This window comes from Nanorana parkeri, unplaced genomic scaffold (genome assembly GCF_000935625.1).
Source record: "Nanorana parkeri isolate BGI_ZX_2015 unplaced genomic scaffold, ASM93562v1 scaffold1590, whole genome shotgun sequence".
In the NCBI taxonomy this organism is placed as follows: Eukaryota; Metazoa; Chordata; class Amphibia; order Anura; family Dicroglossidae; genus Nanorana; species Nanorana parkeri.
In genome coordinates, this window is record NW_017307858.1 from 16,040 (window position 1) to 26,674 (window position 10,635).

Here is a 10,635-nt window from a genome sequence, read left to right on the forward strand (position 1 = left end):
TCCCTAGAAGAAAGGCTTATAACACATTATTACACATCAATACGGATATTTCCACGCGGCTCATCTCATTTGCGGGTATATCTGAAAATCATCACCATCAATTCTCTCTAAACAAATAAAGTTGATGGGAGATCGAAGATGAATTACGGAGGCGGGACATGTTTGTGGTTCTATACAGAGACTTCCATCCATCCATTGGTTGCTAAGATGTACACTTGGAGCCACAGGGTATCTTAGAGGGGTCCATGCCACTACTTGGAGCTACAGGGGGTATCTTAGAGGGGTCCATGCCACTACTTGGAGCTACAGGGGGTATCTTAGAGGGGTCCATGCTACTACTTGGAGCTACAGGGGGTATATTAGAGGGCTCCATGCCACTACTTGGAGCTACAGGGTATCTTAGAGGGCTCCATGCCACTACTTGGAGGTACAGGGGGTATCTTAGAGGGGTCCATGCCACTACTTGGAGCCACAGGGGGTATCTTAGAGGGGTCCATGCCACTACTTGCAGCCATAGGGGGTATCTTTAAAAGGTCCATGCCACTACTTGGAGCTACAGGAGGTATCTTAGAGGGGTCCATGCCACTACTTCCAAGGGACGCTTGTAGAGGCCTCTAGGCAGTTTAATCTGAGCCCAGGTTTACTTTAAGTACAAGATGAGCATCTGACTCATGGAGACCCTTCGGGTGACCCACCATATGGGAGGTGTCATTGTGGCTTCTATTTAAGGCAAACCTGTTCTTTCTACATCCAGAGACAAGTAACAGGTAAGTCTAATAGCCCATCCCTCCCATCCCTACACCCTCTTGCCCCCGGATCTGATGAATACATTCACCTGCTGGAGCTTACACCAGGTTAAAGGACTCGACCTTCACCCCCACATCACAGCAATGGGACCCACTGATTGGCTGCTCAGGTATCCAGTGTTGCATTGTGGGAGAAAGGTGAGAGAGTCACATGTTTCCTCTAGTAAAAAGTAATTCAATGGGCTGGAAAGTACGAGAAGCAGAGGTGTCGGCTGGCACGCTAACCTGTTACTTTGCCCTGAAGGGTCAACCCATGAATTCACTTCAAAGCAACCCTGTTGTCACTCTGTAGTAACTACGTGCTAATGATCTCTGAGGTCTTCAGCATCCATTGGGTGCTTGATCCCTCCCCTTCTACCCAGCTTGTTGTGGTTCCTTCTGCCGACCCCCAAATCTCTATTGTGTCCTGTCCTGATGTAAGATGCAGTAAAAGAGAAGCAGAAGGAACCACAGCATACGTGCAGAAAATGGGGACCAGGCATCCATCCAATACCTCCAGAAGCACATCGGTGGGGCAGGAGGGGGCTATGTTTTTATCCCTTTTCATTGTAGGGAAGCCTGTTTTAAAACTGATTAAGTAGCAACATAGCTGCTATGAAGAGACATTGCCACCTTCCCCATGCAGAAGACACCGCCACCTTCCCCGTGCTGAAGACACCGCCGCCTTCCCCGTACAGAAGACACCGCCGCCTTTCCTGTGCAGAAGACACCGCCGCCTTGCCCATGCAGAAGACACCGCCGCCTTGCCAATGTAGAAGACACCGTCGCCTTGACCGTGCAGAAGACACCGCCGCCTTCCCCGTGCAGAAGACACCGCAGCCTTGCCCGTGCAGAAGGCACCGCCGCCTTCCCCGTGCAGAAGACACCGCCGCCTTGCCCGTGCAGAAGACACCGTGGCCTTGCCCATGCAGAAGACACCGTCGCCTTGCCCATGCAGGGCAGAGTGACAATTTATTTGTAAAGCCCTTCTAAAATTATACTCTTCCTACCAGCATTTCCATCCCTCGCAGCTCCTCTCTCCATTATAGTCATCACTGAAATTCAAGGCTTTCGCTAGTGTCAGAGAGGTGATGTCACATGCCCTCCATACCCACAAGCATTGGGTATTGGTGAGGGAGCACTGGTAAGGTGACTGTAAATTGTGTGGATGAGCCCTTTACAAACACACTGTCATCTTGCACTGAACGGGCAAGGTGACAGTGTCTCTTTAAAGATGCGGGCTCATAATTTCTGGCCTTATTACCCACGTTACTGACCCTGAACAAGCCAGTGAAGTCCTCCATTACCAGGACAGGAGCTAACTAGATATGGAATCGGATTGATTGCCTTGGGCCTGACACCAGCGATGGAAGCTACCATGCATCTGTAAGGATCACTTTCAGGGTCGGTTTTGATGAACTTTGGGCATAGCATCAGTATGACATCTGTGAGACGCTTCTGAGATCATTCAGAATTCATTGATCAGGTGCTTTTGACCTGCAATTGACCCCTTTCTGACCTGCATCAAGCCATAGACTCTTAAGGGAATGCAAAACCCCATTGACGTGAACAAAAGCCCATCCATACAGTCCCTAAAGAAGATGTATACATACAGCACATACATACAAACACACACCTGGGGGCAGCCATACTGACCGGTTACATAAGCAGGCTCTGCTTCCTTCTGAGTCTCTTATTCCATAGATAAGATCTGACAGATTGGCATAATTAGAAGCTGCATGGAGTTTCTTGTTTTCAAACACCCGCAATGCAGCCGGTGGCCAGGGACAGTGTCATCTTCCCATGTGTGACATCATGGGGCCCGGAGCAATGTTTTCACAGCAAGGGAAAGGTACTTTTTTTTTTGCATGCAGTAATGCTGAAAAGTGAGTAATTGAATGTCTACCTACCATCCATCGTATGCCCAGAGACCGTTGTACAGAGCCAGGCTGATGCCCCCCACCGTAATGGTGGAACCTTCAAAGCTGTTTGAAAAATTCTGTGTGTTTCCTGGAGGAGCAGAAACATTGTCAGTTGTGCAGTTGTCGGTCGCTGGTACCTCTTGCATAATGAATGGCAGGGGCAGGATGTTGCGGTGGGCATATGGACCATGAAGCCTATACTGTTGGCAAGGGCCCAGCAGGGTGGTACAAGAACGACCGAGTGAGGGGGTCATGTGATTAGGATGGGTGTAGACCAATCAGAATAAACATAGACTTCTGCAATGGAAGCAGCTTGCGATCTCTAAATATCTTGGATCCATTCTTTTTGGTTCCATGGCTCTAGGATTAGAAGATGGGATATGGACTAGAATGATTCCGACAAATCTATAACCACATGGGTCTATATGAACCATTGCAGTCAAGGAACCCCTTCCAACCAGGTACATTCAGAAGCCAGACAGAATGGAGCTTCATCTCTATGTTGGGACTTTAGTATAGCCTAGGGGTAAGTAAACTTGGGCCCTCCAGCTGTGGTGCAACTACAAATCCCATTAGGCATTGCAAGACTAACAGCCACAGGCATGATTCCCAGATGCACGATGGGACTTGTAGTGTCACCACAGCTGGAGGTCGTATGCCTAGCCCTGGTATAGTCTTTGGCATCCGGCAAGATGGGATAAAGGGTCCATGCCACCACCTCCAGGGGATGCCTGTAACAAGAGTGGTATAATCCAAGACAAGGTTTACTCTAGATACAAAATGGGCATCTCACACGTAGAGCCCCTTCGGGTGATCCACCATATGGAAGCTCAGTTCTGATGCATACATTCACCTGCCGGAGCTTATACCAGGTTAAAGGACTTCCTTTCCAGGGCCTCATTGGAGCCAAGCTCACAACTAAACCTACATGCCCCTCGTGGTGCATGTACATGGGGTCTAGCAATCGTTAGCAGGACATGTCTTTTTTTTTTATTGCTTGACCGGTTCATGTTAACTGGCTGAGGTCAGGATTGGGTGAGCTGGTTGCTGATAACAGTACGCAATGCCAATGACGCCTTAGCTTCAACCAGAGCTGAGATGACAGTCAACAGAGACAAAATGGCTGCGGTGAGGACCTGACACCATTGCACCAGAGCACTCGCATACTCGGGGAGCCATGGCGGTGATGGAACTCTGACGTGCGGTACCCACCTTGAATCAGCAGCACAATGCCGCTAACAATGATGATGACGACGATGATCATTTTGGCCACCGTTAAGAAGTTCTGGACGTAGCTTGCCAACTTCACGCTCATACAGTTCACCACCGTGATCGTCACTGCCAGACAGAGGACAACAGAGGTTGTTAGATCCATGTACAAAATGGAGAAAAGGGTCCCCGCCACCCGGAGCATTCACCACATTCTAGATCAGTGGTTCTCAACCTGTGTAACCTCAGGACCCATATTTGTCCTCGGCCATTAAGTCGCACTGCAATGGAATGCACAGCGTTGCAGTATTGGGCGTTCGGTGTAGGCTATTGGACTGTGGGCGGGAGGTGCGTTTCGGGTGTCATTCAAATGAATGGCAACGCAAAACACCTTCCACACCAGTAGGTGCAATTGCGTGGTACAGCGCATTTTCATTATATCGGACTATGCGATTAACGCACTGTACTGAATGCACCCTGAAAAACACTGACAGACTCACACACAACCACAGGCGCAATCTCACACACTCACAGACATTCTCACATACACATACCCAGCCATTTCTTCTTAAGGCTCTGTTCACACCTAGGCCTAACGCGCGTTTCCGAGGGCTACTTGGCTGTATCCCAATGGAAACGCGAGACAAAAACGCCGCAAAGAAGCTCATGTACCTTTTCAGGCGTAGGCCATTTTGTAGCGCGTTCAGACGGGCTGAAATACAGCAAGGTGTGAACCATACCCATAGAAAACAATGGGATTTTCACGTTTGAGCGTTTTGTGGAGCGTTCGTAGAGCGTTGAACGCGCTACAAAACGTACAGGTGTGAACCAGGCCTAAGTGGGCTGCTGTGCTGTGACGGAGCTCCATCCAGATGTGCATTGCTTGTACAGCTCCCTTGTGCGCCCTATAGAGGTGCCGGGAGCCAGAATGTGGCGTCACTCCAGTCCAGGCACCTCTACAGGGCACGTGAATGAGCTGTAAGCAATGCACATATGGATGGAGCTCTCCCATTTTGGCCATACTTCCAGCACACCCCAACTTTGTGTATTTTATATCTGCCCGGAGTTCAATGGAACCTTCAGTTTTACAATTACAGTGTGCTTCAAGCGCACATCAAGTCCTTACTCGGTCAGATCTCCTGATCGCAGAAGCTGAAACCCTATTGGCTGCTTCTGGACACACGTGACGTACGTACTTATGGCGGCGGCTGCCAGGCACTTGATGACCACTGGTGGGGGTTCACAGCCAGGATAAAAGGGCGCCGATGTGTATTCAGCAAAGCTCAGGCAGATGATGGCGAACGACGAGGGCTTCATGACGATGACGCTGGCCCAGGAGAAGAGGAACGCCGGGATGGGGCCAAAAGCTTCCATGAGGTATGGGTACTCCCCGCCAGATTTTGTAATCATCGTACCGAGTTCTGCGAAGCACAGCGCACCTGCGAGGAAACACAACACGGCATATAGGGTCGCTTCATCCGTCACTCCCTACACTTCATCTGCATGGCTTCATAAATGCATTTCATTTGGAGAGACAATCCCTCTTCTAGAGCCACAACGCTCCATAATGCTTTCCTCAACTGTCCCTCTTTTTTGGCCTAAAATATGGATCCCCATAAGTTAGTCAGCGGTGATCAGTCTTTATGGCCCACGTATCTGGAGGTGTTGTCAGGGGTGTGTCCTATGCCTTTATACACTGATCATTCTTTATGGCCCATGTATCTGGAGGTGTGGTCAGGGGTGTGTCCTATGCCTTTATACACTGATCATTCTTTATGGCCCACGTATCTGAAGGTGTGGTCAGGGGTGTGTCCTATGTCTATACACTGATCATTCTTCATGGTCTGTGTATCTGGAGGTGTGGTCAGCTGTGCGTCCTATGCCTTTATATACTGATCATTCTTCTTGTATCAGGAGGTGTGGTCAGGGGCGTGTCTTATGCCTTTATATACTGATCATTCTTCATGTATCAGGAGGTGTGGTCAGGGGTGTGTCCTATGCCTTTATACACTCTTCCCATATGGTCCTATAAGAAAAGTTTTAGGACCCCACCTGCTGATTATATCTAAAAGCAAATGGCCAAGTGCTCATACACAGGTTCTCTTTAAAGCGCGTTCTTGAAGCCCCTTAATATTTACCTAAGATGCCAATTATTCCACACCCGGCCCAGATAAGGAGACATGGCCCCACGGCGCCAGTGTTACGGAGGACAGATTTGGGGGAAATGAAGATGCCCGATCCAATTATTGTTCCAACGATAAGACTGATCCCGCTGAACAGACCAACCTGTGGACAGAAGACAGGAAAAGTCTTGTTATTTATTATGGTTAAAGATCTGAAGAGTTTACATCATAGTTTTATTCCCTATTATTGATACAGTGCTGATATATTATGGAACACTTTATAGAGTTCACAGTAGGGCTGCAACAACTAATCGACATAATCGATTATTGAAAAAGTTAGGCTCGCTCCTAGGAACTAGAAGTCCCATCACTGGAGCCATTTTTTAAAAATGTATTTTATTTTTTATCCGATTAACCGATTAATCGAACGTAATAATCGGCGAACTAATCGATTTTGAAAATAATCGTTAGCTGCAGCTCTAGTTCACAGGTCTATTTATTCCTTCCCTGCCCCCCGAGGATCATACAGCCTTATATCTCCACCAGAGCTATACAGACATTTAGAATAATCACGTAACAGTTCATTAGGCTCCGCCCACGAGGAGCCTAAAGCCTAATAGTCTCACCATAATTCTACACCTGGGTCTAATATGACCTCTGTAGGCTCAGTAGGGGCCGAGTTATATGTCCTCTGTAGGCTCAGTAGGGGCCGAGTTATATGTCCTCTGTAGGCTCCGCAGGGGCCGAGTTATCTGTCCTCTGTAGGCACAGCAGGGGCCGAGTTATCTGTCCTCTGTAGGCTCCGCAGGGGCAGAGTTATATGTCCTCTAGGCTCAGCGGGGGCAGAGTTATATGCCCTCTAGGCTCAGCAGGGGCAGCGTTATATGTCCTCTAGGCTCAGCGGGGGCAGAGTTATATGCCCTCTAGGCTCAGCAGGGGCAGCGTTATATGTCCTCTAGGCTCAGCGGGGGCAGAGTTATATGCCCTCTAGGCTCAGCAGGGGCAGCGTTATATGTCCTCTAGGCTCAGCGGGGGCAGAGTTATATGCCCTCTAGGCTCAGCAGGGGCAGCGTTATATGTCCTCTAGGCTCAGCGGGGGCAGAGTTATATGCCCTCTAGGCTCAGCAGGGGCAGCGTTATATGTCCTCTAGGCTCAGCGGGGGCAGAGTTATATGCCCTCTAGGCTCAGCAGGGGCAGCGTTATATGTCCTCTAGGCTCAGCGGGGGCAGAGTTATATGCCCTCTAGGCTCAGCAGGGGCAGCGTTATATGTCCTCTAGGCTCAGCGGGGGCAGAGTTATATGCCCTCTAGGCTCAGCAGGGGCAGCGTTATATGTCCTCTAGGCTCAGCGGGGGCAGAGTTATATGCCCTCTAGGCTCAGCAGGGGCAGCGTTATATGTCCTCTAGGCTCAGCGGGGGCAGAGTTATATGCCCTCTAGGCTCAGCAGGGGCAGCGTTATATGTCCTCTAGGCTCAGCGGGGGCAGAGTTATATGCCCTCTAGGCTCAGCAGGGGCAGCGTTATATGTCCTCTAGGCTCAGCGGGGGCAGAGTTATATGCCCTCTAGGCTCAGCAGGGGCAGCGTTATATGTCCTCTAGGCTCAGCGGGGGCAGAGTTATATGCCCTCTAGGCTCAGCAGGGGCAGCGTTATATGTCCTCTAGGCTCAGCGGGGGCAGAGTTATATGCCCTCTAGGCTCAGCAGGGGCAGCGTTATATGTCCTCTAGGCTCAGCGGGGGCAGAGTTATATGCCCTCTAGGCTCAGCAGGGGCAGCGTTATATGTCCTCTAGGCTCAGCGGGGGCAGAGTTATATGCCCTCTAGGCTCAGCAGGGGCAGCGTTATATGTCCTCTAGGCTCAGCGGGGGCAGAGTTATATGCCCTCTAGGCTCAGCAGGGGCAGCGTTATATGTCCTCTAGGCTCAGCGGGGGCAGAGTTATATGCCCTCTAGGCTCAGCAGGGGCAGCGTTATATGTCCTCTAGGCTCAGCGGGGGCAGAGTTATATGCCCTCTAGGCTCAGCAGGGGCAGCGTTATATGTCCTCTAGGCTCAGCGGGGGCAGAGTTATATGCCCTCTAGGCTCAGCAGGGGCAGCGTTATATGTCCTCTAGGCTCAGCGGGGGCAGAGTTATATGCCCTCTAGGCTCAGCAGGGGCAGCGTTATATGTCCTCTAGGCTCAGCGGGGGCAGAGTTATATGCCCTCTAGGCTCAGCAGGGGCAGAGTTATCTGTCCTCTGAAGGCTCGGCAGGGGAAACGTATACATAACTCTGCCCCTGCTGAGCCTACAAAGTATACACAACGCTGTCCCTGAGGACCCCACAGGGCGCACAGTCATACAGGCCCTCTAGAGCAAAGAGGAGGAGCCGTTTATACTATGCAAACACTTGGAGAACATGTAAACCACATGCCTCTCTTCATTGGCTAGTTTCTAGAAGAGCCGTGATATTTATATTATGTAATATACAACTTGTGGGCCTGTCTGTGACTTCATTACAGCTACATAGGTGTTCTGTACAGAGGGTCTCTCACACTGTCATAGGCCAGCCATTGATTGACTGAATGGGCGGAGCTTGGCATTTACCTATTCCCTCCAATGCTGGGCTTTCCCTGTATAGACTATCTTCATACAGATATGATACGGTCAGATTGAAACCCCCCCCTGGCTCTCCATCGCATAACCAAAGCAGGCATGTCATAAATTCTTAGAATTCCAATTCTCCCTTCCCCCCCGGAGACTTTGTACCCAACAATAAACCTCACACTCTCACCCGTTGCCCAATTTCTAGCTCGCTTTTTATGGCCCTGAACCAGCAATTTATGTCATTTATCAAGCACAATAAAAATGCTCACCGTGCAACCTCAGCTTGGAGTTTCCCAATTCCCGTACATATCACGAGGCGCTGCACGTCGCTGACGTCACTGCGGCCTTGTATGGAGATACCGCGGCGGAGAGAAGCTCAGTCACATAGCGTTCCGTAGGAACACCAATGTGGGTTAAGGACATCTACACCATAACCAGATGCGTGACATTGCTCACCCAGTTTGTCTAATCCCCCGGGGAATATAAAACTTCAGAACATAGAACTATGATCGGTAATAAAAAAGGAAACGATGTAAACAAAAGAGCAGCCAGAACATTCCGGGACCATATCAAAGTGGGATTCCCGGCACAACTGTAAAGCCAAAACTTGGATAGAGTGGGAAATGGTGAAAGGGGTTTCATAAGAGACCCTACGTGCCACCTGACTGGTCTAAGGGCCCAGTCACACCATATCCAGTGCGTCCCGGGCTTGAACCACACAGGATATGGTGTGACTGGGCCCTCAAGACATCTGATAAAGGTTACCGAAATAGGGGGAGCCTCTAGGGATGGAGGGATCCCCGAGTTGTGTTTGAACTTACCCCCTTCACCACCCACTCAATGTCTTCTAATCACCTGCCCTCCCTCGATCCTCTCTACCCGTTATAAGGTATGGCGACTGTCGGCTTTAAACTGGAAGCGATTCCGGAGGCTGAGCTGCCACCAGATCGCTTCCACAGGCCAGTGAAGTGTGCCTTCCCCCCGCCTTGCTTCCCGGGCTACGGGACAGGTGACAATAGGCGGCGGATCGGCCAATAGGACCCGGCGGCGTGGAACTCGTCGCTTTATGGCCCAGCTGACTAAAATACAGCAACATGTTGACACGACGCAGAGTTAAAGGCGCTTATCTTATCTAAATCTAAATTGAATAACATTTTCATGACCAAGTGAGATAAGGGACACGACGCGCAGAACGTCTTCTTATCTAGTTCTGAATTGAATCCCATTCTCATGGAGGGTGCAGTGCAAATACCGGCAAGGCACGCAGGTAGCTATTAACCGCGCCGGGTATCCATTAACCTGTGTGCGGACCTCAGCGACAACGCTGAACCCGTAGAGCAAGCACTTCGGGTGTGATGCCGGAGCGGCACCGTGACTGCGGCCTTGCAGCACCGGATTCAGTTCCCGTTGAGGGCCTTTCAGAGCCTGATACAGCTCTGCTCCCCGACACACCTCTGCTCCCCGACACACCTCTACTCCCCGACACACCTCTACTCCCCGACACCCCTCTGCTCCCCGACCCACCTAAGACACACCTCTACTCCCCGACACACCTCTACTCCCCGACACACCTCTGCTCCCCGACACACCTCTGCTCCCCGACACACCTCTGCTCCCCGACACACCTCTGCTCCCCGACACAACCCAGTGATGATGTCACCGCTAGGTTTAGAAGGTGATATCCGGGTTTGCGAAGGTGTTAAGCGGATTGAGGAATATATTTAAATGAAAAGTTTTTGTGCTTCAAATAACGCATTTAGGTCGGTCCACACAATACCGGCATCTCAGCATTCATTGGGTGCTGGAGAGTTAAACCGCCTACATGTGTCTTATATCTCGCAGGAAATGGGCCGATAAGATAGCAGACGCCCCAGGCCCACGCAGCTGCCGTGGCCATCGCAAAGGCGCTTTCTCTTTTGATTTTATAGAACGGAGAACGTAGCGGGAAACTAAAAAAATCGCCAGCGGCTGAGTCAACCCACCAACAGAGGCCCCCCGGGCCTTCCAAAATCT

At 50.4% G+C, this 10,635-nt stretch overlaps 1 protein-coding gene across 2 annotated transcripts in view; it reads right to left on the reverse strand.

Annotated features, from left to right (window-relative positions):
* The window catches only part of SLC7A9 (solute carrier family 7 member 9), a 42,258-nt gene that overhangs the window by 12,428 nt on the left and 19,195 nt on the right, over positions 1 to 10,635 (reverse strand). For both annotated transcript variants that reach the window (XM_018570751.1, XM_018570752.1), the window contains 4 exons: positions 6,055 to 6,202; positions 5,113 to 5,355; positions 3,920 to 4,045; positions 2,696 to 2,795 (listed from right to left, as the gene is read on the reverse strand). In XM_018570751.1, coding sequence (XP_018426253.1) covers positions 2,696 to 2,795; positions 3,920 to 4,045; positions 5,113 to 5,355; positions 6,055 to 6,202 — 617 coding nt within the window. The remainder of the gene's footprint in view (positions 1 to 2,695; positions 2,796 to 3,919; positions 4,046 to 5,112; positions 5,356 to 6,054; positions 6,203 to 10,635) is intronic.